We start from the raw sequence: 25,712 nt of genomic DNA, 5'->3' as shown, positions 1-25,712 counted from the left end.
CAGAATCTGCAACACACTCAAACATCTACCATCAGATTATCCATCTGTTCACATATCTACACACCCATCCAACCCTCAGTGAATCACATTGGGATACAGCTCTCCAGGATTCCATGCTGAAAGGGTAATTCTATCCATCCATCTACTCATAAATCCAAAGACATCCATTCATCCATCCATGCATCCTTCCATCTGTCCATCTGTTCGTCCATCCCACAGGCAGCCATGCTGCTCTAAAGACCTTTCAACCACTCAACACATGATCAGGAAGAAACTCCCCCATCCACCTTCTGTACAATCAATGACGGATTCAGCAAAGCCAAACCTGCCCTTGAAGCCTTTCATGGTCTATCAGCCATTCATCAATCCAAGCATCCATTACTGTATCCATTCATCCATGCAGCCCTCCCCTCATTCCAACAGCATCCAGCTCTCCAGACATTCAACAAACATTGTTTCAGTCTACTCATCCTTCTACACATAAATCGGTTTTCCATCCATCCATGCATCCATTCTTGAATCTGTCCATGTATCCATCCATCGTTCCATCCACGCATCCTTCCATGCATCCATCCATCTGGCCATCCATCATCTATTCATCCATCCATCCATCCATCCATCCTTTCATCCATCCATCCTACATCTTCTCCTCCATCTTTACATCCAGCCATGCATCTATAAAGTCCTATTGAGCACACAATACACGATCAACAACATACTCAAAATCTACCATCTGACCACTCACCCACCCGTGTATTTATTCATCCATGCAGCCCTCAACACATCTCACTGGGATAAAGCTCTCCTGGCATTTCATATCCCATGCAGCTTTCTATCCATCTATCTACTCATAAACCCAAACTCATCCATCCATCCACCCATCCCACAGGCAGCAATTCTAGTCTACAGAATTTCAACCACTCAATACATGCTCAAGCACAAACTCCACCATCTGCCTTCTGTACATGCAATCACTGTTCAAGCACAGTGTCCTGCTTTGAGCAGTAGCAGTCATTTTTCTCCTCCTTGGTAGCTGGTGCAGTCTGTGCTTTGACTTTCGGGCTGAGAACGGTTGCTGAGAGCAAGTATGTTTTGAGTTACTGCTCAAAGGTTTGGTTTGTCCAAGGCCTTTTCTGAGCTCCTGCTCTGCCAGGGAGGAGGGGAGGCCGGGAGGAAGCAGAGACAGGACACCTGAGCCAGGCTAGCCAAAGAGGTATTCCATACCATAGCACGTCATAGCCAGGATAGAACGGGGAGAGACCTGGAAGAACTGGAGCTTGGGGGGGGATGGAGGAGGTATGGGTCGGTGCTCAGACGGGCAGGCTTGGGTGAGTTATGCGTCGGTGGCTGGTGAGGTGTTGTATTCTCTTCACCTGTTGTTTGCTTTATCATTATTATTTGTAGTATTAGTAGCAGTAGTGATTTGTGTTCTACCTTAGCTATTAAACTGTGCTTATCTCAACCCATGGGGGCTAGATTCTTTGGATTCTCCTTCCTAAATCTCTGGGAGTTGGGGGAGCGAGGGGGGGAATGAGTGAAGGGGCTGTGGGTGTGGACTGGATTTAAACCACGACAAGTGCCCATTTACATATTCATTGTTTAAGTATACTCATACTTCTACTCATAAATCCTGCCATCCATCAATCCAACCAACAATCCATAAATCCATCCTTCCACCTATCCATCCATTCATCCTTCCACCCATCCGTCCATCCTTTCATCATCCATTTATGTAACCATTCATCCGTTAATCCATTCATCCGTTCATCCGTCCATCCATCCATCCATCCACCCACAACCACCCCTCCATCCTTCCAACCTCTCACACCCCATCCTCCCATTGATCCCACATCCCCTCCCACCCCTCTCCTCCATTGCCCAAGGCACCAGCACGGGCCCTGCCCAAGCTCCTGTCCCCTCCCAAGCGCTTCAGCGGGGCTGGTGCCAGAGCCCCCTCACCTGTGACAGTGTCGGTGGAGACGGGGCCCAGGCGTGTGCGACCCCACAGCCCGTACAGGTTGAACTTGTAGCGGCGGGACGGGGACAGCCCCGGCACCGTCAGCGTGCGGGAACCCCCGTCCACGGGCAGCACCTGGGGCTGGCCTTGTGCATCGCGGTACTGCAGCGTGAAGGAGTCAAAGGTGCCCTCGGGGACGCTCCACTGCAGCTGCACCGAGTCAGGGCTGACCTCGGACACCCTCAGCTCACCCAGCACTGGCTGCGCTGCTGGTTCCTCCTCCTGGGGAGCTGGGGCTGCAATGGAGAGGCCAAAATGTGGGGAATGAGTATCTGCATGTACATGCAGCCATCCATCCATCATCCATACCTATAATATCCATACACCCATCCATCCATCCATACATGCATCATCCATCCATTCATCCATCCACCCATCCATACACCCATCTGTTCACCCATCCCTCCATCATCCGTCCTTCCAACCTTGCATCCAACCACGCACTCATCCATCCATCCATCATCCATTCACCTATCCAGCCACCCAGCCACGCTCCCAACCATCCATCTACCAATCATTCACCCAGCCATCCATTCATTCATTATTTATCCCCTCTTCAACCCTTCCTTCCAGCCATGCAGCTATGAATTCCTATCAACTACTCCATACAGAATCTGCAACACACTCAAACATCTACCATCAGATTATCCATCTGTTCACATATCTACACATCCATCCAACCCTCAGTGAATCACATTGGGATACAGCTCTCCAGGATTCCATGCTGAAAGGGTAATTCTATCCATCCATCTACTCATAAATCCAAAGACATCCATTCATCCATCCATGCATCCTTCCATCTGTCCATCTGTCTCTCCATCCCACAGGCAGCCATGCTGCTCTAAAGACCTTTCAACCACTCAACACATGATCAGGAAGAAACTCCCCCATCCACCTTCTGTACAATCAATGACGGATTCAGCAAAGCCAAACCTGCCCTTGAAGCCTTTCATGCTCTATCAGCCATTCATCAATCCAAGCATCCATTACTGTATCCATTCATCCATGCAGCCCTCCCCTCATTCCAACAGCATCCAGCTCTCCAGACATTCAACAAACATTGTTTCAGTCTACTCATCCTTCTGCTCATAAATCCTTTTTTCCATCCATCCATGCATCCTTTCCGCAATCCATACTTGTATCCATCCACCCTTCCATCCCTGCATCCATCCACGCATCCACCCATCTGTCCACCCATCACTGATCCTCTCATCTATCCATCCATCCACCTGTCCATGCATCCATCCTTCCATCCATCCATCCATCCTACTTCTTCCCTTCCATCTTTACATCCAGCCATGCATCTATAAAGTCCTATTGAGCACACAATACACGATCAACAACATACTCAAAATCTACCATCTGAGCACTCATCCACCTGTGTATTTATTCATCCCTGCAACCCTCAACACATCTCACTGGGATAAAGCTCTCCAGGCATTCCATATTCCATGGAGCTTTCTATCCATCTATCTACTCAAAAACCCAAATTCATCCACCCATCCATTGATCCACCCATCCCACAGGCAGCCATTCTGGTGAACAGACCTTCAAGCACTCAATACATGCTCAAGAACAAACTCCACCGTCTGCCTTCTGTACATGTAATCACTGTTCAAGCACAGTGTCCTGCTTTGAGCAGTAGCAGTCATTTTTCTCCTCCTTGGTAGCTGGTGCAGTCTGTGCTTTGACTTTCGGGCTGAGAACGGTTGCTGAGAGCAAGTATGTTTTGAGTTACTGCTCAAAGGTTTGGTTTGTCCAAGGCCTTTTCTGAGCTCCTGCTCTGCCAGGGAGGAGGGGAGGCCGGGAGGAAGCAGAGACAGGACACCTGACCCAGGCTAGCCAAAGGGGTATTCCATACCATAGCAGGACATAGCCAGGATAGAACGGGGAGAGACCTGGAAGAACTGGAGCTTGGGCGGGGATGGAGGAGGTATGGGTCGGTGCTCAGACGGGCAGGCTTGGGTGAGTTATGCGTCGATGGCTGGTGAGGTGTTGTATTCTCTTCACCTGTTGTTTGCTTTATCATTATTATTTGTAGTATTAGTAGCAGTAGTGATTTGTGTTCTACCTTAGCTATTAAACTGTGCTTATCTCAACCCGTGGGGGCTACATTCTTTGGATTCTCCTTCCTAACTCTCTGAGAGCTGGGAGAGCAAGGGGGGGGAGGGAGTGAGTGAATGAGCTGTGTGTGAACTGGATTTAAACCATGACAAGTACCCATTTACATATTCATTGTTTAAGTATACTCCTACTCACAAAACCTGCCATCCATCCATCCAACCAACAATCCATAAATCCATCCTTCCATCTACCATACATCCAATCGTCCAACCAATCATCCATCATTTAATCATCCATATATGTAACCATTCTTCCGTTAACCATCCATCCATTCATGAATCCATCCATCCATCCATCCACCCACAACCACCCCTCCATCCTTCCAACCCCTCACACCCCATCCTCCCATTGATCCCACATCCCCTCCCACCCCTCTCCTCCATTGCCCAAGGCACCAGCACGGGCCCTGCCCAAGCTCCTGTCCCCTCCCAAGCGCTTCAGCGGGGCTGGTGCCAGAGCCCCCTCACCTGTGACAGTGTCGGTGGAGACGGGGCCCAGGCGTGTGCGACCCCACAGCCCGTACAGGTTGAACTTGTAGCGGCGGGACGGGGACAGCCCCGGCACCGTCAGCGTGCGGGAACCCCCGTCCACGGGCAGCACCTGGGGCTGGCCTTGTGCATCGCGGTACTGCAGCGTGAAGGAGTCAAAGGTGCCCTCGGGGACGCTCCACTGCAGCTGCACCGAGTCAGGGCTGACCTCGGACACCCTCAGCTCACCCAGCACTGGCTGCGCTGCTGGTTCCTCCTCCTGTGGAGCTGGGGCTGCAATGGAGAGGACACAATGCACAACATGAATATCAATGCGCTCATCTCTTGTCCCTTCAATCATTCAATCCTCCATTAGAAGATCTATCCATCCACGTAATCCTACTCCATCCACTCTTTCCTCTATTCAATTCCCTTTCATTCATCCATTATTGTATCCATTCATCCATTAAGCCCTCCAACCATTCTATCAGTATCACTCTCTCAAAGCATTAAGTAGAAATTCCTTCCGTCTATTCACCCTTGTACTCATAAATCCTTTCCTGCATACATCTACCCATCCACCCATCCATCCTTTCAACCATCAATTCATCCGTCCATCCATCCATCCATCCATCCATTATCCATCCATTCATTTATCCACATTCTATCCATTAAATATAGAATCTTAGAATCATAGGATAGTTAGGGTTGGAATATCCTCTCTTCAATCCTTCCTTCCAGCCTTGCATCTATGAATTCCTATCAATTGCTCAACACAGGAACATTGACATACTCAATCGTCTACCATCTGACTGTTCATCCACCTACTTATCCATTTCTCCATCCAACAAGCAAAGAATCTCACTGGGATACAGCTCTCCAGGATTCCATACTCATGGGTCATTCTATTCATCCTTCCACCCATAAATCCAAATTCATCCCTCCATGCATCCATCCATCCACCCACCCCACAGCAGCCATGTTGCTCTGAACACCTTTCATCCACACAAAACATGATCAAGCAGAAACTCCATCATCTGCCTCATTTACATTCAACCACTTATTCAGCAAAGTGAAACCTGTCCTTGGAGACTTTCAGGTTCTATCAACCATCCGTCAATCCAATCATACATTGCAGTATCCATTCTTCATTCAGCACTCAGTGCATGCCAGCAGCATCCAACTCTCCAGGCATTCAACAAATATTGTTCCTCTCTACTTATCTCTCTATCCATAAATCCTTTCTTCCATCCATCCATGTGTTCACCTAAACAAACATCCATCCATCTGTTCATCCATCCATCCATCAATCCAATACCCATGCATTCATCCATCCGTCCTTCTAGACGTCCACCCTTCCATCCGTTATCCATCTATTATCCATCCATCCATACATTAACTATCCTCTCTTCAATCCGTCCTTCCAGCCTTGCATCTATGAATTCTTATCAACTGCTCAATACAGGAACAGTGACATACTCAATCATCTACCATCTGGCTGTTCATCCATCTACTTATCCATTTGTCCATCCAACCTACAACGCGTCTGACTGGGATACAGCTCTCCAGGATTCCATAGTCAATGGGTCATTCTATCCTTCCTTCTAAGCATAAATTCAAATACATCCCTCCATACATCCGTCCATCCACCCATGTGTTCTTCCACTGCTATATCCATTATTCCATCAACCATCCATCAATCATTCACCCACCATCCATCCATTCATGAATCCATCCATCCATGAATCCATGCACCCACCCCTCCATCCTTCCAACCCCTCACACCCCCATCCTCCCATTGATCCCACATCCCCTCCCACCCCTCTCCTCCATTGCCCAAGGCACCAGCACGGGCCCTGCCCAAGCTCCTGTCCCCTCCCAAGCGCTTCAGCGGGGCTGGTGCCAGAGCCCCCTCACCTGTGACAGTGTCGGTGGAGACGGGGCCCAGGCGTGTGCGACCCCACAGCCCGTACAGGTTGAACTTGTAGCGGCGGGACGGGGACAGCCCCGGCACCGTCAGCGTGCGGGAACCCCCGTCCACGGGCAGCACCTGGGGCTGGCCTTGTGCATCGCGGTACTGCAGCGTGAAGGAGTCAAAGGTGCCCTCGGGGACGCTCCACTGCAGCTGCACCGAGTCAGGGCTGACCTCGGACACCCTCAGCTCACCCAGCACTGGCTGCGCTGCTGGTTCCTCCTCCTGTGGAGCTGGGGCTGCAATGGAGAGGACACAATGTGGGAAATGAGAATCTGTGTGTACATGCATCCATCCATCCATCATCCATACCTCTATCATCCATCCACCGACCAGTCTATCCATCCATGCATCATGCATCCATCCATCCAACCACCCATCATCCATCCACCCTTCCATGCATCATACATCCATCCATCCATACTAACATCCATCTATACATCTATTCACCAATCCATCCATCCATTTATCCAATTCACACACTCATCGATCCATCCATCCATGCATCATCCATGCATCCATCAACCCATCTATTCACCCATCTGTCCATCATCCATCCATCCATCCATCCACAGACCAATCTATCCACTCATGCATCCAACCATGCACCTATCCATCAACCCATCTATCCACCCATCCATCCATCTATCCAGACACCCAGCCACCCAGACACGCACCCATCCATCCATCCATTCATTATTTATCCTCTCTTCAACCCTTCCTTCCAGCCATGCATCTATGAATTCCTATCAACTACTCCATACAGCATCTGCAACACACTCAAAAATCTACCATCAGATTATCCATCTGTTCACATTATCTACACACCCATCCAACCCTCAGTGCATCACATTGGGATACAGCTCTCCAGGATTCCATGCTGAAAGGTTAATTCTATCCATCCCTCTACTCATAAATCCAAATACATCCATTCATCCATCCATGCATCCTTCCATCTGTCCATCTGTTCGTCCATCCCACAGGCAGCCATGCTGCTCTAAAGACCTTTCAACCACTCAACACGTGATCAGGCACAAACTCCACCATCAGCCTTCTGTACAATCATTCATGGATTCAGCACAGTCAAACCTGCCCTTGAAGGCTTTCATGCTCTATCAGCCATTCATCAATCCAAGCATCCATTGCTGTATCCATTCATCCATGCAGCCCTCCCCTCATTCCAACAGCATCCAGCTCTCCACACATTCAACAAACATTGTTTCAGTCTACTCATCCTTCTACTCATAAATCCTTTTTTCCATCAATCCATGCATCCGTTCTGCAATCTGTCACTGTATCCATCCACACTTACAACCATGCATCCATCCACGCATCCACCCATCAGTGCATTCATCATCTATCCATTCATATATCCATTCATCCTTCCATCCATCCTAACTCTTCTTTCCATCTTTGCAATCAGCCATTAATCTATATAGTCCTACTGAACACACAATACACGACCAACAACATACTCAAAATCTACCATCTGACCACTCATCCACCCGTGTATTTATTCATCCCTGCAGCCCTCAACACATCTCACTGGGATAAAGCTCTCCAGACATTCCATATTCCATGGAGCTTTCTATCCATCTGTCTTCTTATAAACCCTAATACATTTACCCGTCCATCCACCCATCCATCCATCCACCCATCCCACAGGCAGCCATTCTGATCTACAGACCTTCAACCACTCAAAACATGCTCAAGCACAAACTCCACCATCTGCCTTCTGTACTTGTAATCATTGATCAAGCACAGTCAGACCTGGCCCTGAACACCTTCAGGTTCAATCATCCATCAATCAATCCAAGCATCCATTGCTGTATTCATTCATCCATCCATCCCTCCATGCATTCCTTTAGCATCCAGCTCCTCAGGCTTTCAACAAACATTGTTTGTCCACTCATCCTTCTACTCAGAAATCCTTCCTTCCATCCATCCCTCCAGGCAGCCACACATGCACCTTTCAACCATCCACCTTTCATCCATCCATGCATCCATGCGTTCTTCCATTGACGTATCCATTAATCCCTCAACCATCCATCAATCATACACCCACCATCAATCTATTCATCAAAACATCCATCTATCCCTCCATACATTCATTTACCCACATTCCATCCATTAATTATCCTCTCTTCAATCCTTCCTTCCAGCCTTGCATCTATGAATTCTTCTCAATTGCTTAATACAGGAACAGTGACATACTCAATCATCTACCATTTGACTGTTCATTCATCTACTTATCCATTCGTCCATCCAACCTTCAATAAATCTCATTGGCATACAGCTTTAAATGATTCCATTGTCATGGGTCATTCTATCCATCCTTCTATCCAGAACTCCAAATGCATCTCTACATGCATCCGTCCATCCACCCATCCCACAGCAGGCCAATGCTGCTCTGAAGACCTTTCAACCACACAACACATGATCAAGCACAAACTCCATCATCTGCCTCATTTACATTCAATCACTTATTCAGCAAAGTGAAACCTTGGAGACTTTCAGGTTCTATCATCCATCCACCAATCCAACCATCCATTGCAGTATCCATTCTTCATTCAGCACTCAGTGCATTCCATCAGCATCCAACTCTCTATGCATTCAAGAAGTATTGTTCCTGTCTACTTATCTCTCTATCCATAAATCCTTTCTTCAACCCATCTATGTGTTCACCTAAACAAACATCCATCAATCTGTTCCTCCATCCATCCATCAATCCAATATCCATGCATTCAACCGTCCTTCCTTCTAGACCTCAACCCTTCCATCCATTATCCATCTATTATCCATCCATCCATACATTAAATATCCTTTCTTCAATCTGTCCTTCCAGGCTTTCATCTATGAATTCCTATCAACTGCTCATCACAGGAACAGTGACATACTCAATCATCTACCATCTGGCTGTTCATCCATCTACTTCTCCACTCATCCATCCAACATTCAACGCGTGTGACTGGGATACAGCTCTCCAGGATTCCATAATCAATGGGTCATTCTATCCTTCCTTCTAAGCATAAATTCAAATACATCCCTCCAACCATCCGTCCATCCACCCATGTGTTCTTCCACTGACACATCCATTATTCCGTCAACCACCCATCAATCATCCACACACAATCAACCCATTCATCCATCCATCGATCCACATATACAGTCATGGTTCAATATCTCCAGCCATCCACCCACAACCACCCCTCCATCCTTCCAACCTCTCACACCCCATCCTCCCATTGATCCCACATCCCCTCCCACCCCTCTCCCCCATTGCCCAAGGCACCAGCACGGGCCCTGCCCAAGCTCCTGTCCCCTCCCAAGCGCTTCAGCGGGGCTGGTGCCAGAGCCCCCTCACCTGTGACAGTGTCGGTGGAGACGGGGCCCAGGCGTGTGCGACCCCACAGCCCGTACAGGTTGAACTTGTAGCGGCGGGACGGGGACAGCCCCGGCACCGTCAGCGTGCGGGAACCCCCGTCCATGGGCAGCACCTGGGGCTGGCCTTGTGCATCGCGGTACTGCAGCGTGAAGGAGTCAAAGGTGCCCTCGGGGACGCTCCACTGCAGCTGCACCGAGTCAGGGCTGACCTCGGACACCCTCAGCTCACCCAGCACTGGCTGCGCTGCTGGTTCCTCCTCCTGTGGAGCTGGGGCTGCAATGGAGAGGCCGCAGTGTGGGGAATGAGTATCTGCATGTACATGCATCCATCCATCCATCATTCATACCTCTATCATCCACCTACCCACTAATCCATCCATCCATGCATCATCCATCCAACCATCCATCCATCCATCGATCCATGGAACATCCATCCATCCATCCACTCATCCACCCACACATCCATCCACCCATCCATCCATCTATGCGTCATCCATCCATCCATCCGTATATCCAACCATGCATCCACGCATCCATACATCCATCAATCTATCCATCCATGCATCATCCATCCATACATCTATCCATCCATCCATCTATCCACCCATCTATTCACCCATCTATCCATCATCTTTCTATCCATCCATCCAACCATGCACTCATCCATTCATCCACCCATCATCCATCCATCCATCCACACATCAGTTCATCCACAAGTCCATAAACTCATCCATCCACCATCCATCCATCTATCCATCCATCAATCCACACAGCCATGCACCCAACCATCCATCTACCCATCATCCACCCAGCCATCCATCCATCCATTATTTATCTTGTCTTCAATCCGTCCTTCCAGCCATGTCTCAATGAATTCCTATCAACTACACCTTACAGTATAAGCAGCACACTCAAACATAAACCACCTGACTGTCTATCCGGTAACATAACTACACATCCATCCAACACTCAGAGCTTCACACTGGGATACAGCTCTCCAGGATTCCATATTGAAAGGTTCATTCTATCCATTCATCTACTGATAAATCCAAATACATCCATTCATCTATCCCTTCATCCATCTATCCATCCATCCAACCATCTATTCATCCATCATCCATCCATCCATCCATCCATCCTTCCATCCTACCTGTTCACTTCCATCTTTACATCCAGCCATGCATCTATAAAGTCCTATTGAACGCACAATACGCGATCAACAACATACTCAAAATCTAACTTCTCACCACTCATCCACCCATTCTGTACAATCATTCACGCATTCAGCACAGTCAAACCAGCCCTTGAAGGCTTTCATGGTCTATCAGCCATTCATCAATCCAAGCATCTATTTCTGTATCCATTCATCCATGCAGCCTTCCATTCATTCCAACAGCATCCAGCTCTCCAGACATTCAACAAACATTGTTTCAGTCTACTCATCCTTCTACGCATAAATCCTGTTTTCCATCCATCCATGCATCCGTTCTGCAATCCATCACTGTATCCATCCACCCTTCCATCCATGCATCCATCCACGCATCCACCCATCTGTGCATTCATCATCTATCCATTCATATATCCATTCATCCTTCCATCCATCCTAACTCTTCCTTCCATCTTTGCATCCAGCCATTAATCTATATAGTCCTATTGAACGTACAATACACGACCAACAACATATTCAAAATCTACCATCTGAACACTCATTCACCCGTGTATTTATTCATCCATGCAACCCTCAACACATCTCACTGGGATAAAGCTCTCCAGGCATTTCATATTCCATGCAGCTTTCTATCCATCTATCTACTCATAAACCCTAATACATTTACCCGTCCATCCATCCATCCACCCATCCCACAGGCAGCCATTCTGATCTACAGACCTTCAACCACTCAATACATGCTCAAGCACAAACTCCACTATCTGTCTTCTGTACTTGTAATCATTGATCAAGCACAGTCAGACCTGGCCCTGAACACCTTCAGGTTCAATCATCCATCAATCTATCCAAGAATCCATTGCTGTATTCATTCATCCATCCATCCCTCCATGCATTCCTTTAGCATCCAGCTCCCCAGGCTTTCAACAAACATTGTTTGTCCACTCATCCTTCTACTCAGAAATCCTTCCTTCCATCCATCCCTCCAGGCAGCCACACATGCACCTTTCAACCATCCACCTTTCCATCCATCCATGCATCCACGCGTTCTTCCATTGACGTATCCATTAATCCCTCAACCATCCATCACTCATCCACAAACCATCAATCTATTCATCAAAATATTCATCTATCCATGCAAACATCCATACATTCACTGACCCACATTCCATCCATTAATTCTCCTCTTTTCAACACTTCCTTCCAGCCTTGCATCTATGAATTCTTCTCAATTGCTTAATACAGGAACAGTGACATACTCAATCATCTACCATCTGACTGTTCATCCATCTACTTATCTATTCGTCCATCCAACCTTCAATAAATCTCATTGGCATACAGCTTTAAATGATTCCATTGTCATGGGTCATTCTATCCATCCTTCTATCCATAACCCAAAATGCATCCCTCCATGCATCTGTCCATCCACCCATCCCACAGCAGCCATGCTGCTCTGAAGACCTTTCATCCACACAACACATGATCAAACACAAACACCATCATCTGCCTCATTTACATTCAATCACTTATTCAGCAAAGTGAAACCTGTCCTTGGAGACTTTCAGGTTCTATCAACCATCCGTCAATCCAACCATCCATTGCAGTATCCATTCTTCATTCAGCACTCAGTGCATTCCATCAGCATCCAACTCTCTATGCATTCAACAAACATTGTTCCCCTCTACTTATCTCTCTATCCATAAATCCTTTTTTCCAAACATCCATGTCTTCACCTAAACAAACATCCATCCATCCGTTCATCCATCCATCAATCCAATATCCATGCATTCATCCGTCCGTCCTTCTAGACGTCCACCCTTCCACCCATTATCCATCTATTATCCATCCATCCATACATTAAATATCCTCTCTTCCATCCATCCTTCCAGCCTTGCACCTATGAATTCCTATCAACTGCTCAATACAGGAACAGTTACATAATCAATCATCTGCCATCCGGCTGTCCATCCATGTTGTTATCCATTCATTCATCCAACATTCAACGTGTCTGACTGGGATACAGCTCTCCAGGATTCCATAGTCAATGGGTCATTCTATCCTTCCTTCTAAGCATAAATTCAAATACATCCCTCCATCCATCCGTCCATCCACCCATGTGTTCTTCCATTGACGTATCCATTAATACATGAACCATCCATCAATCATTCACCCACCATCCATCCATTCATGAATCCATCCATCCATGAATCCATGCACCCACCCCTCCATCCTTCCAACCTCTCACACCCCATCCTCCCATTGATCCCACATCCCCTCCCACCCCACTCCTCCATTGCCCAAGGCACCAGCACGGGCCCTGCCCAAGCTCCTGTCCCCTCCCAAGCGCTTCAGCGGGGCTGGTGCCAGAGCCCCCTCACCTGTGACAGTGTCGGTGGAGACGGGGCCCAGGCGTGTGCGACCCCACAGCCCGTACAGGTTGAACTTGTAGCGGCGGGACGGGGACAGCCCCGGCACCGTCAGCGTGCGGGAACCCCCGTCCACGGGCAGCACCTGGGGCTGGCCTTGTGCATCGCGGTACTGCAGCGTGAAGGAGTCAAAGGTGCCCTCGGGGACGCTCCACTGCAGCTGCACCGAGTCAGGGCTGACCTCGGACACCCTCAGCTCACCCAGCACTGGCTGCGCTGCTGGTTCCTGCTCCTGTGGAGCTGGGGCTGCAATGGAGAGGACACAATGTGGGAAATGAGAATCTGTGTGTACATGCATCCATCCATCCATCATCCATACCTCTATCATCCATCCACCGACCAGTCTATCCATCCATGCATCATGCATCCATCCATCCAACCACCCATCATCCATCCACCCTTCCATGCATCATACATCCATCCATCCATACTAACATCCATCTATACATCTATTCACCAATCCATCCATCCATTTATCCAATTCACACACTCATCGATCCATCCATCCATGCATCATCCATGCATCCATCAACCCATCTATTCACCCATCTGTCCATCATCCATCCATCCATCCATCCACAGACCAATCTATCCACTCATGCATCCAACCATGCACCTATCCATCAACCCATCTATCCACCCATCCATCCATCTATCCAGACACCCAGCCACCCAGACACGCACCCATCCATCCATCCATTCATTATTTATCCTCTCTTCAACCCTTCCTTCCAGCCATGCATCTATGAATTCCTATCAACTACTCCATACAGCATCTGCAACACACTCAAAAATCTACCATCAGATTATCCATCTGTTCACATTATCTACACACCCATCCAACCCTCAGTGCATCACATTGGGATACAGCTCTCCAGGATTCCATGCTGAAAGGTTAATTCTATCCATCCCTCTACTCATAAATCCAAATACATCCATTCATCCATCCATGCATCCTTCCATCTGTCCATCTGTTCGTCCATCCCACAGGCAGCCATGCTGCTCTAAAGACCTTTCAACCACTCAACACGTGATCAGGCACAAACTCCACCATCAGCCTTCTGTACAATCATTCATGGATTCAGCACAGTCAAACCTGCCCTTGAAGGCTTTCATGCTCTATCAGCCATTCATCAATCCAAGCATCCATTGCTGTATCCATTCATCCATGCAGCCCTCCCCTCATTCCAACAGCATCCAGCTCTCCACACATTCAACAAACATTGTTTCAGTCTACTCATCCTTCTACTCATAAATCCTTTTTTCCATCAATCCATGCATCCGTTCTGCAATCTGTCACTGTATCCATCCACACTTACAACCATGCATCCATCCACGCATCCACCCATCAGTGCATTCATCATCTATCCATTCATATATCCATTCATCCTTCCATCCATCCTAACTCTTCTTTCCATCTTTGCAATCAGCCATTAATCTATATAGTCCTACTGAACACACAATACACGACCAACAACATACTCAAAATCTACCATCTGACCACTCATCCACCCGTGTATTTATTCATCCCTGCAGCCCTCAACACATCTCACTGGGATAAAGCTCTCCAGACATTCCATATTCCATGGAGCTTTCTATCCATCTGTCTTCTTATAAACCCTAATACATTTACCCGTCCATCCACCCATCCATCCATCCACCCATCCCACAGGCAGCCATTCTGATCTACAGACCTTCAACCACTCAAAACATGCTCAAGCACAAACTCCACCATCTGCCTTCTGTACTTGTAATCATTGATCAAGCACAGTCAGACCTGGCCCTGAACACCTTCAGGTTCAATCATCCATCAATCAATCCAAGCATCCATTGCTGTATTCATTCATCCATCCATCCCTCCATGCATTCCTTTAGCATCCAGCTCCTCAGGCTTTCAACAAACATTGTTTGTCCACTCATCCTTCTACTCAGAAATCCTTCCTTCCATCCATCCCTCCAGGCAGCCACACATGCACCTTTCAACCATCCACCTTTCATCCATCCATGCATCCATGCGTTCTTCCATTGACGTATCCATTAATCCCTCAACCATCCATCAATCATACACCCACCATCAATCTATTCATCAAAACATCCATCTATCCCTCCATACATTCATTTACCCACATTCCATCCATTAATTATCCTCTCTTCAATCCTTCCTTCCAGCCTTGCATCTATGAATTCTTCTCAATTGCTTAATACAGGAACAGTGACATACTCAATCATCTACCATTTGACTGTTCATTCATCTACTTATCCATTCGTCCATCCAACCTTCAATAAATCTCATTGGCATACAGCTTTAAATGATTCCATTGTCATGGGTCATTCTATCCATCCTTCTATCCAGAACTCCAAATGCATCTCTACATGCATCCGTCCATCCACCCATCCCACAGCAGGCCAATGCTGCTCTGAAGACCTTTCAACCACACAACACATGATCAAGCACAAACTCCATCATCTGCCTCATTTACATTCAATCACTTATTCAGCAAAGTGAAACCTTGGAGACTTTCAGGTTCTATCATCCATCCACCAATCCAACCATCCATTGCAGTATCCATTCTTCATTCAGCACTCAGTGCATTCCATCAGCATCCAACTCTCTATGCATTCAAGAAGTATTGTTCCTGTCTACTTATCTCTCTATCCATAAATCCTTTCTTCAACCCATCTATGTGTTCACCTAAACAAACATCCATCAATCTGTTCCTCCATCCATCCATCAATCCAATATCCATGCATTCAACCGTCCTTCCTTCTAGACCTCAACCCTTCCATCCATTATCCATCTATTATCCATCCATCCATACATTAAATATCCTTTCTTCAATCTGTCCTTCCAGGCTTTCATCTATGAATTCCTATCAACTGCTCATCACAGGAACAGTGACATACTCAATCATCTACCATCTGGCTGTTCATCCATCTACTTCTCCACTCATCCATCCAACATTCAACGCGTGTGACTGGGATACAGCTCTCCAGGATTCCATAATCAATGGGTCATTCTATCCTTCCTTCTAAGCATAAATTCAAATACATCCCTCCAACCATCCGTCCATCCACCCATGTGTTCTTCCACTGACACATCCATTATTCCGTCAACCACCCATCAATCATCCACACACAATCAACCCATTCATCCATCCATCGATCCACATATACAGTCATGGTTCAATATCTCCAGCCATCCACCCACAACCACCCCTCCATCCTTCCAACCTCTCACACCCCATCCTCCCATTGATCCCACATCCCCTCCCACCCCTCTCCCCCATTGCCCAAGGCACCAGCACGGGCCCTGCCCAAGCTCCTGTCCCCTCCCAAGCGCTTCAGCGGGGCTGGTGCCAGAGCCCCCTCACCTGTGACAGTGTCGGTGGAGACGGGGCCCAGGCGTGTGCGACCCCACAGCCCGTACAGGTTGAACTTGTAGCGGCGGGACGGGGACAGCCCCGGCACCGTCAGCGTGCGGGAACCCCCGTCCATGGGCAGCACCTGGGGCTGGCCTTGTGCATCGCGGTACTGCAGCGTGAAGGAGTCAAAGGTGCCCTCGGGGACGCTCCACTGCAGCTGCACCGAGTCAGGGCTGACCTCGGACACCCTCAGCTCGCCCAGCACTGGCTGCGCTGCTGGTTCCTCCTCCTGTGGAGCTGGGGCTGCAATGGAGAGGCCGCAGTGTGGGGAATGAGTATCTGCATGTACATGCATCCATCCATCCATCATTCATACCTCTATCATCCACCTACCCACTAATCCATCCATCCATGCATCATCCATCCAACCATCCATCCATCCATCGATCCATGGAACATCCATCCATCCATCCACTCATCCACCCACACATCCATCCACCCATCCATCCATCTATGCGTCATCCATCCATCCATCCGTATATCCAACCATGCATCCACGCATCCATACATCCATCAATCTATCCATCCATGCATCATCCATCCATACATCTATCCATCCATCCATCTATCCACCCATCTATTCACCCATCTATCCATCATCTTTCTATCCATCCATCCAACCATGCACTCATCCATTCATCCACCCATCATCCATCCATCCATCCACACATCAGTTCATCCACAAGTCCATAAACTCATCCATCCACCATCCATCCATCTATCCATCCATCAATCCACACAGCCATGCACCCAACCATCCATCTACCCATCATCCACCCAGCCATCCATCCATCCATTATTTATCTTGTCTTCAATCCGTCCTTCCAGCCATGTCTCAATGAATTCCTATCAACTACACCTTACAGTATAAGCAGCACACTCAAACATAAACCACCTGACTGTCTATCCGGTAACATAACTACACATCCATCCAACACTCAGAGCTTCACACTGGGATACAGCTCTCCAGGATTCCATATTGAAAGGTTCATTCTATCCATTCATCTACTGATAAATCCAAATACATCCATTCATCTATCCCTTCATCCATCTATCCATCCATCCAACCATCTATTCATCCATCATCCATCCATCCATCCATCCATCCTTCCATCCTACCTGTTCACTTCCATCTTTACATCCAGCCATGCATCTATAAAGTCCTATTGAACGCACAATACGCGATCAACAACATACTCAAAATCTAACTTCTCACCACTCATCCACCCATTCTGTACAATCATTCACGCATTCAGCACAGTCAAACCAGCCCTTGAAGGCTTTCATGGTCTATCAGCCATTCATCAATCCAAGCATCTATTTCTGTATCCATTCATCCATGCAGCCTTCCATTCATTCCAACAGCATCCAGCTCTCCAGACATTCAACAAACATTGTTTCAGTCTACTCATCCTTCTACGCATAAATCCTGTTTTCCATCCATCCATGCATCCGTTCTGCAATCCATCACTGTATCCATCCACCCTTCCATCCATGCATCCATCCACGCATCCACCCATCTGTGCATTCATCATCTATCCATTCATATATCCATTCATCCTTCCATCCATCCTAACTCTTCCTTCCATCTTTGCATCCAGCCATTAATCTATATAGTCCTATTGAACGTACAATACACGACCAACAACATATTCAAAATCTACCATCTGAACACTCATTCACCCGTGTATTTATTCATCCATGCAACCCTCAACACATCTCACTGGGATAAAGCTCTCCAGGCATTTCATATTCCATGCAGCTTTCTATCCATCTATCTACTCATAAACCCTAATACATTTACCCGTCCATCCATCCATCCACCCATCCCACAGGCAGCCATTCTGATCTACAGACCTTCAACCACTCAATACATGCTCAAGCACAAACTCCACTATCTGTCTTCTGTACTTGTAATCATTGATCAAGCACAGTCAGACCTGGCCCTGAACACCTTCAGGTTCAATCATCCATCAATCTATCCAAGAATCCATTGCTGTATTCATTCATCCATCCATCCCTCCATGCATTCCTTTAGCATCCAGCTCCCCAGGCTTTCAACAAACATTGTTTGTCCACTCATCCTTCTACTCAGAAATCCTTCCTTCCATCCATCCCTCCAGGCAGCCACACATGCACCTTTCAACCATCCACCTTTCCATCCATCCATGCATCCACGCGTTCTTCCATTGACGTATCCATTAATCCCTCAACCATCCATCACTCATCCACAAACCATCAATCTATTCATCAAAATATTCATCTATCCATGCAAACATCCATACATTCACTGACCCACATTCCATCCATTAATTCTCCTCTTTTCAACACTTCCTTCCAGCCTTGCATCTATGAATTCTTCTCAATTGCTTAATACAGGAACAGTGACATACTCAATCATCTACCATCTGACTGTTCATCCATCTACTTATCTATTCGTCCATCCAACCTTCAATAAATCTCATTGGCATACAGCTTTAAATGATTCCATTGTCATGGGTCATTCTATCCATCCTTCTATCCATAACCCAAAATGCATCCCTCCATGCATCTGTCCATCCACCCATCCCACAGCAGCCATGCTGCTCTGAAGACCTTTCATCCACACAACACATGATCAAACACAAACACCATCATCTGCCTCATTTACATTCAATCACTTATTCAGCAAAGTGAAACCTGTCCTTGGAGACTTTCAGGTTCTATCAACCATCCGTCAATCCAACCATCCATTGCAGTATCCATTCTTCATTCAGCACTCAGTGCATTCCATCAGCATCCAACTCTCTATGCATTCAACAAACATTGTTCCCCTCTACTTATCTCTCTATCCATAAATCCTTTTTTCCAAACATCCATGTCTTCACCTAAACAAACATCCATCCATCCGTTCATCCATCCATCAATCCAATATCCATGCATTCATCCGTCCGTCCTTCTAGACGTCCACCCTTCCACCCATTATCCATCTATTATCCATCCATCCATACATTAAATATCCTCTCTTCCATCCATCCTTCCAGCCTTGCACCTATGAATTCCTATCAACTGCTCAATACAGGAACAGTTACATAATCAATCATCTGCCATCCGGCTGTCCATCCATGTTGTTATCCATTCATTCATCCAACATTCAACGTGTCTGACTGGGATACAGCTCTCCAGGATTCCATAGTCAATGGGTCATTCTATCCTTCCTTCTAAGCATAAATTCAAATACATCCCTCCATCCATCCGTCCATCCACCCATGTGTTCTTCCATTGACGTATCCATTAATACATGAACCATCCATCAATCATTCACCCACCATCCATCCATTCATGAATCCATCCATCCATGAATCCATGCACCCACCCCTCCATCCTTCCAACCTCTCACACCCCATCCTCCCATTGATCCCACATCCCCTCCCACCCCTCTCCTCCATTGCCCAAGGCACCAGCACGGGCCCTGCCCAAGCTCCTGTCCCCTCCCAAGCGCTTCAGCGGGGCTGGTGCCAGAGCCCCCTCACCTGTGACAGTGTCGGTGGAGACGGGGCCCAGGCGTGTGCGACCCCACAGCCCGTACAGGTTGAACTTGTAGCGGCGGGACGGGGACAGCCCCGGCACCGTCAGCGTGCGGGAACCCCCGTCCACGGGCAGCACCTGGGGCTGGCCTTGTGCATCGCGGTACTGCAGCGTGAAGGAGTCAAAGGTGCCCTCGGGGACGCTCCACTGCAGCTGCACCGAGTCAGGGCTGACCTCGGACACCCTCAGCTCACCCAGCACTGGCTGCGCTGCTGGTTCCTCCTCCTGGGGAGCTGCGGCTGCAATGGAGAGGACACAATGCACAACATGAATATCAATGCGCTCAACTCTTGTCCCTTCAATCATGCATTCTTCCATTAGAAGATCTATCCATCCACGTAATCCTTTCTCCTTCCACTCTTTCTTCTATTCAATCCCCTTCCATTCATCTGTTGTTGCATCCATTCATCCATTGAACCCTCCATCCATTCCATCAGTATCCATCTCTCCAAGCATTAAACAGAAATTGTTTCTATTCTTCCTTGTACTCATAAATCCTTTCCTCCATACATCTACCCATCCATTCACCCATTCCTTTTCCTTATACCCTCTACGTCAATCCATTCTTCATTTCATTCTTCAATTCACATATCCATCAATCCACCCACCAATCCATCCATCCACCCACCCACCCATCCATACATACATCATCCATCCATCCATCCATCCATGCAACCAACCATCCATCCATAAAGCCATCCATCCACCCATCCATTCAACCACTCATCTATCCATCCATTCATGCATCATCCATGCAACATCCATCCACCCATCTATTCACCCATCCGTCCGTCATCCATCCATACTCCCACCCATCCACACATCCATCTATCCACACACTAATCCATTCACTCATCCATCCAACCACGCACCCATCCATCCGCCCACCAATCATCCATCCATCCATCTACCCATCCATCCATCCATCCATTCACACACCAATCAATCAAAACACCTATTCACTTATCCACCCATCATACACACATCTATCCAGCCACCCAGACACGCACCCATCCATCCATCCATCCATCTAACCGTCAACCTCCCAGCCAACCATCCATCCATTATTTATCCTCTCTTCAAGCCTTCCTTCCAGCCATGCAGCTATGAATTCCTATCAACTACTCCATACAGCATCCGCAACACACTCAAACATCCACCATCAGATTATTCATCAGTTCACATATCTACACATCCATCCAACCCTCAGTGCATCACATTGGGATACAGCTCTCCAGGACTACGTATTGAAAGGTTAATTCTATCCATCAATCTACTCATAAATCCAAATACAACCATTCATCCATCCATGCATCCTTCCATCTGTCCATCTGTCTCTCCATCCCACAGGCAGCCATGCTGCTCTAAAGACCTTTCAACCACTCAACACATGATCAGGCACAAACTCCCCCATCCGCCTTCTGTACAATCATTCACGAATTCAGCACAGTCAAACCTGCCCTTGAAGGCTTTCATGGTCTATCAGCCATTCATCAATGCAAGCATCCATTGCTGTATCCATTCATCCATGCAGCCCTCTCCTCATTCAACAGCATACAGCTCTCCAGACATTGAACATTGTTTCAGTCTACTCATCCTTCTGCTCATAAATCCTTTTTTCCATCTATGCATACATCTGTTCTTCAATCTGTCCATGCATCCATCCATGCATCCATCCTTCTGGCCATCCATCATCTATCCCTTCATCCATCCATCCATCCATTCGTTCATCGATCCATCCTTCCATACATCCATCCTACCTCTTCCCTTACATATTTATATGCAGGCATGCATCTATAAAGTCCTATTGAGCACACAATACACGATCAACAACATACTCCAAATCTAACATCTGACCACTCATCCCTCCATGTATTTATTCATCCATGGAACCCTCAAAACATCTCACTGGGATAAAGCTCTCCAGGCATTCCATATCCCATGCAGCTTTCTATCCATCTATCTACTCATAAATCCAAACTCATCCATCCAGCCACCCATCCACCCATCCCTCAGGCAGCCATTCCGATCTACAGACCTTCAACCACTCAATACATGCTCAAGCACAAATTCCACCATCTGCCTTCTGTACATGTAATCACTGATCAAGCACAGTCAGACCTGGACCTGAACACCTTCAGGTTCAATCATCCATCAATCAATCCAAGCATCCATTGCTGTATTCATTCATCCATTCATCCCTCCATGCATTCCTTTAGCATCCAGCTCTCCAGGCTTTCAACAAACATTGTGCACTCATCCTTCTGCTCAGAAATCCTTTCTTCCATCCATCCCTCCAGGCAGCCACACATGCACCTTTCAACCATCCACCTTTCATCCATCCATGCATCCACGTGTTCTTCCATTGACGTATCCATTAATCCCTCAACCATCCATCAATCATCCACAAACCATCAATCTATTCATCAAAATATTAATCTATCCATGCAAACATCCATACATTCACTGACCCACATTCCATCCATTAATTCTCCTCTTTTCAACACTTCCTTCCAGCCTTGCATCTATGAATTCTTCTCAATTGCTTAATACAGGAACAGTGACATACTCAATCATCTACCATCTGACTGTTCATCCATCTACTTATCTATTCGTCCATCCAACCTTCAATAAATCTCATTGGCATACAGCTTTAAATGATTCCATTGTCATGGGTCATTCTATCCATCCTTCTATCCATAACCCAAAATGCATCCCTCCATGCATCTGTCCATCCACCCATTCCACAGCAGGCCAATGCTGCTCTGAAGACCTTTCATCCACACAACACATGATCAAACACAAACTCCATCATCTGCCTCATTTACATTCAATCACTTATTCAGCAAAGTGTAACCTGTCCTTGGAGACTTTCAGGTTCTATCAACCATCCGTCAATCCAACCATCCATTGCAGTATCCATTCTTCATTCAGCACTCAGTGCATTCCATCAGCATCCAACTCTCCAGGCATTCAACAAACATTGTTCCTCTCTACTTATCTCTCTATCCATAAATCCTTTTTTCCAAACATCCATGTCTTCACGTAAACAAACATCCATCAATTCGTTCTTCCATCCATCCATCAATCCAATATCCAGGCATTCATCCGTCCGTCCTTCTAGACGTCCACCCTTCCATCCGTTATCCATCTATTATCCATCCATCCATACATTAAATATCCTCTCGTCCATCCATCCTTCCAGCCTTGCACCTATGAATTCCTATCAACTGCTCAATACAGGAACAGTTACATAATCAATCATCTGCCATCCGGCTGTCCATCCATGTTGTTATCCATTCATTCATCCAACATTCAACGTGTCTGACTGGGATACAGCTCTCCAGGATTCCATAGTCAATGGGTCATTCTATCCTTCCTTCTAAGCATAAATTCAAATACATCCCTCCATCCATCCGTCCATCCACCCATGTGTTCTTCCATTGACGTATCCATTAATACATGAACCATCCATCAATCATTCACCCACCATCCATCCATTCATGAATCCATCCATCCATGAATCCATGCACCCACCCCTCCATCCTTCCAACCTCTCACACCCCATCCTCCCATTGATCCCACATCCCCTCCCACCCCTCTCCTCCATTGCCCAAGGCACCAGCACGGGCCCTGCCCAAGCTCCTGTCCCCTCCCAAGCGCTTCAGCGGGGCTGGTGCCAGAGCCCCCTCACCTGTGACAGTGTCGGTGGAGACGGGGCCCAGGCGTGTGCGACCCCACATCCCGTACAGGTTGAACTTGTAGCGGCGGGACGGGGACAGCCCCGGCACCGTCAGCGTGCGGGAACCCCCGTCCACGGGCAGCACCTGGGGCTGGCCTTGTGCATCGCGGTACTGCAGCGTGAAGGAGTCAAAGGTGCCCTCGGGGACGCTCCACTGCAGCTGCACCGAGTCAGGGCTGACCTCGGACACCCTCAGCTCACCCAGCACTGGCTGCGCTGCTGGTTCCTCCTCCCTTGGAGCTGGGGCTGCAATGGAGAGGACACAATGTGGGGAATGAACATCTGCATGTACTTGCATCCATCCATCCATAATCCATACCTCTATCATCCATACACCCATCCATCCATCCATACATGCATCATCCATCCATTCATCCATCCACCCATCCATACACCCATCTATTCACCCATCCCTCCATCATCCGTCCTTCCAACCTTGCATCCAACCACGCACTCATCCATCCATCCATCATCCATTCACCTATCCAGTCACCCAGCCACGCACCCATCCATCCATCTACCCATCATCCATCCATCCATCCATTCATTCATTATTTATCCCCTCTTCAACCCTTCCTTCCAGCCATGCAGCTATGAATTCCTATCAACTACTCCATACAGAATCTGCAACACACTCAAACATCTACCATCAGATTATCCATCTGTTCACATATCTACACACCCATCCAACCCTCAGTGAATCACATTGGGATACAGCTCTCCAGGATTCCATGCTGAAAGGGTAATTCTATCCATCCATCTACTCATAAATCCAAAGACATCCATTCATCCATCCATGCATCCTTCCATCTGTCCATCTGTTCGTCCAACCCACAGGCAGCCATGCTGCTCTAAAGACCTTTCAACCACTCAACACATGATCAGGAAGAAACTCCCCCATCCACCTTCTGTACAATCAATGACGGATTCAGCAAAGCCAAACCTGCCCTTGAAGGCTTTCATGGTCTATCAGCCATTCATCAATCCAAGCATCCATTACTGTATCCATTCATCCATGCAGCCCTCCCCTCATTCCAACAGCATCCAGCTCTCCAGACATTCAACAAACATTGTTTCAGTCTACTCATCCTTCTGCTCATAAATCCTTTTTTCCATCCATCCATGCATCCTTTCCGCAATCCATCCCTGCATCCATCCACGCATCCACCCATCTGTCCACCCATCACTGATCCTTTCATCTATCCATCCATCCACCTGTCCATGCATCCATCCTTCCATCCATCCATCCATCCTACTTCTTCCCTTCCATCTTTACATCCAGCCATGCATCTGTAAAGTCCTATTGAGCACACAATACACGATCAACAACATATTCCAAATCTACCATCTGAGCACTCATCCACCTGTGTATTTATTCATCCATGCAACATTCAACACATCTCACTGAGATAAAGCTCTCCAGACA

At 47.4% G+C, this 25,712-nt stretch overlaps 1 protein-coding gene across 1 annotated transcript in view; it reads right to left on the bottom strand.

Moving 5' to 3' along the window:
- LOC117438833 (tenascin-X-like) overlaps window positions 1–25,712 on the bottom strand; it is a gene marked incomplete at its 5' end in the record, with an annotated part of 90,374 nt that overhangs the window by 18,534 nt on the left and 46,128 nt on the right. Inside the window, 8 exon segments of the mRNA XM_034074216.1 lie at window positions 1,960–2,247; window positions 4,609–4,896; window positions 6,526–6,819; window positions 9,945–10,238; window positions 13,508–13,795; window positions 16,927–17,220; window positions 20,490–20,783; window positions 24,239–24,532. Coding sequence (XP_033930107.1) covers window positions 1,960–2,247; window positions 4,609–4,896; window positions 6,526–6,819; window positions 9,945–10,238; window positions 13,508–13,795; window positions 16,927–17,220; window positions 20,490–20,783; window positions 24,239–24,532 — 2,334 coding nt within the window.

The sequence above is a fragment of the Melopsittacus undulatus genome, unplaced genomic scaffold (assembly GCF_012275295.1).
Source record: "Melopsittacus undulatus isolate bMelUnd1 unplaced genomic scaffold, bMelUnd1.mat.Z mat_scaffold_65_arrow_ctg1, whole genome shotgun sequence".
Classification (NCBI taxonomy): domain Eukaryota; kingdom Metazoa; phylum Chordata; class Aves; order Psittaciformes; family Psittaculidae; genus Melopsittacus; species Melopsittacus undulatus.
Note: the sequence above shows the minus strand (reverse complement) of the source record. Positions and strands in the feature narration are given on the sequence as shown.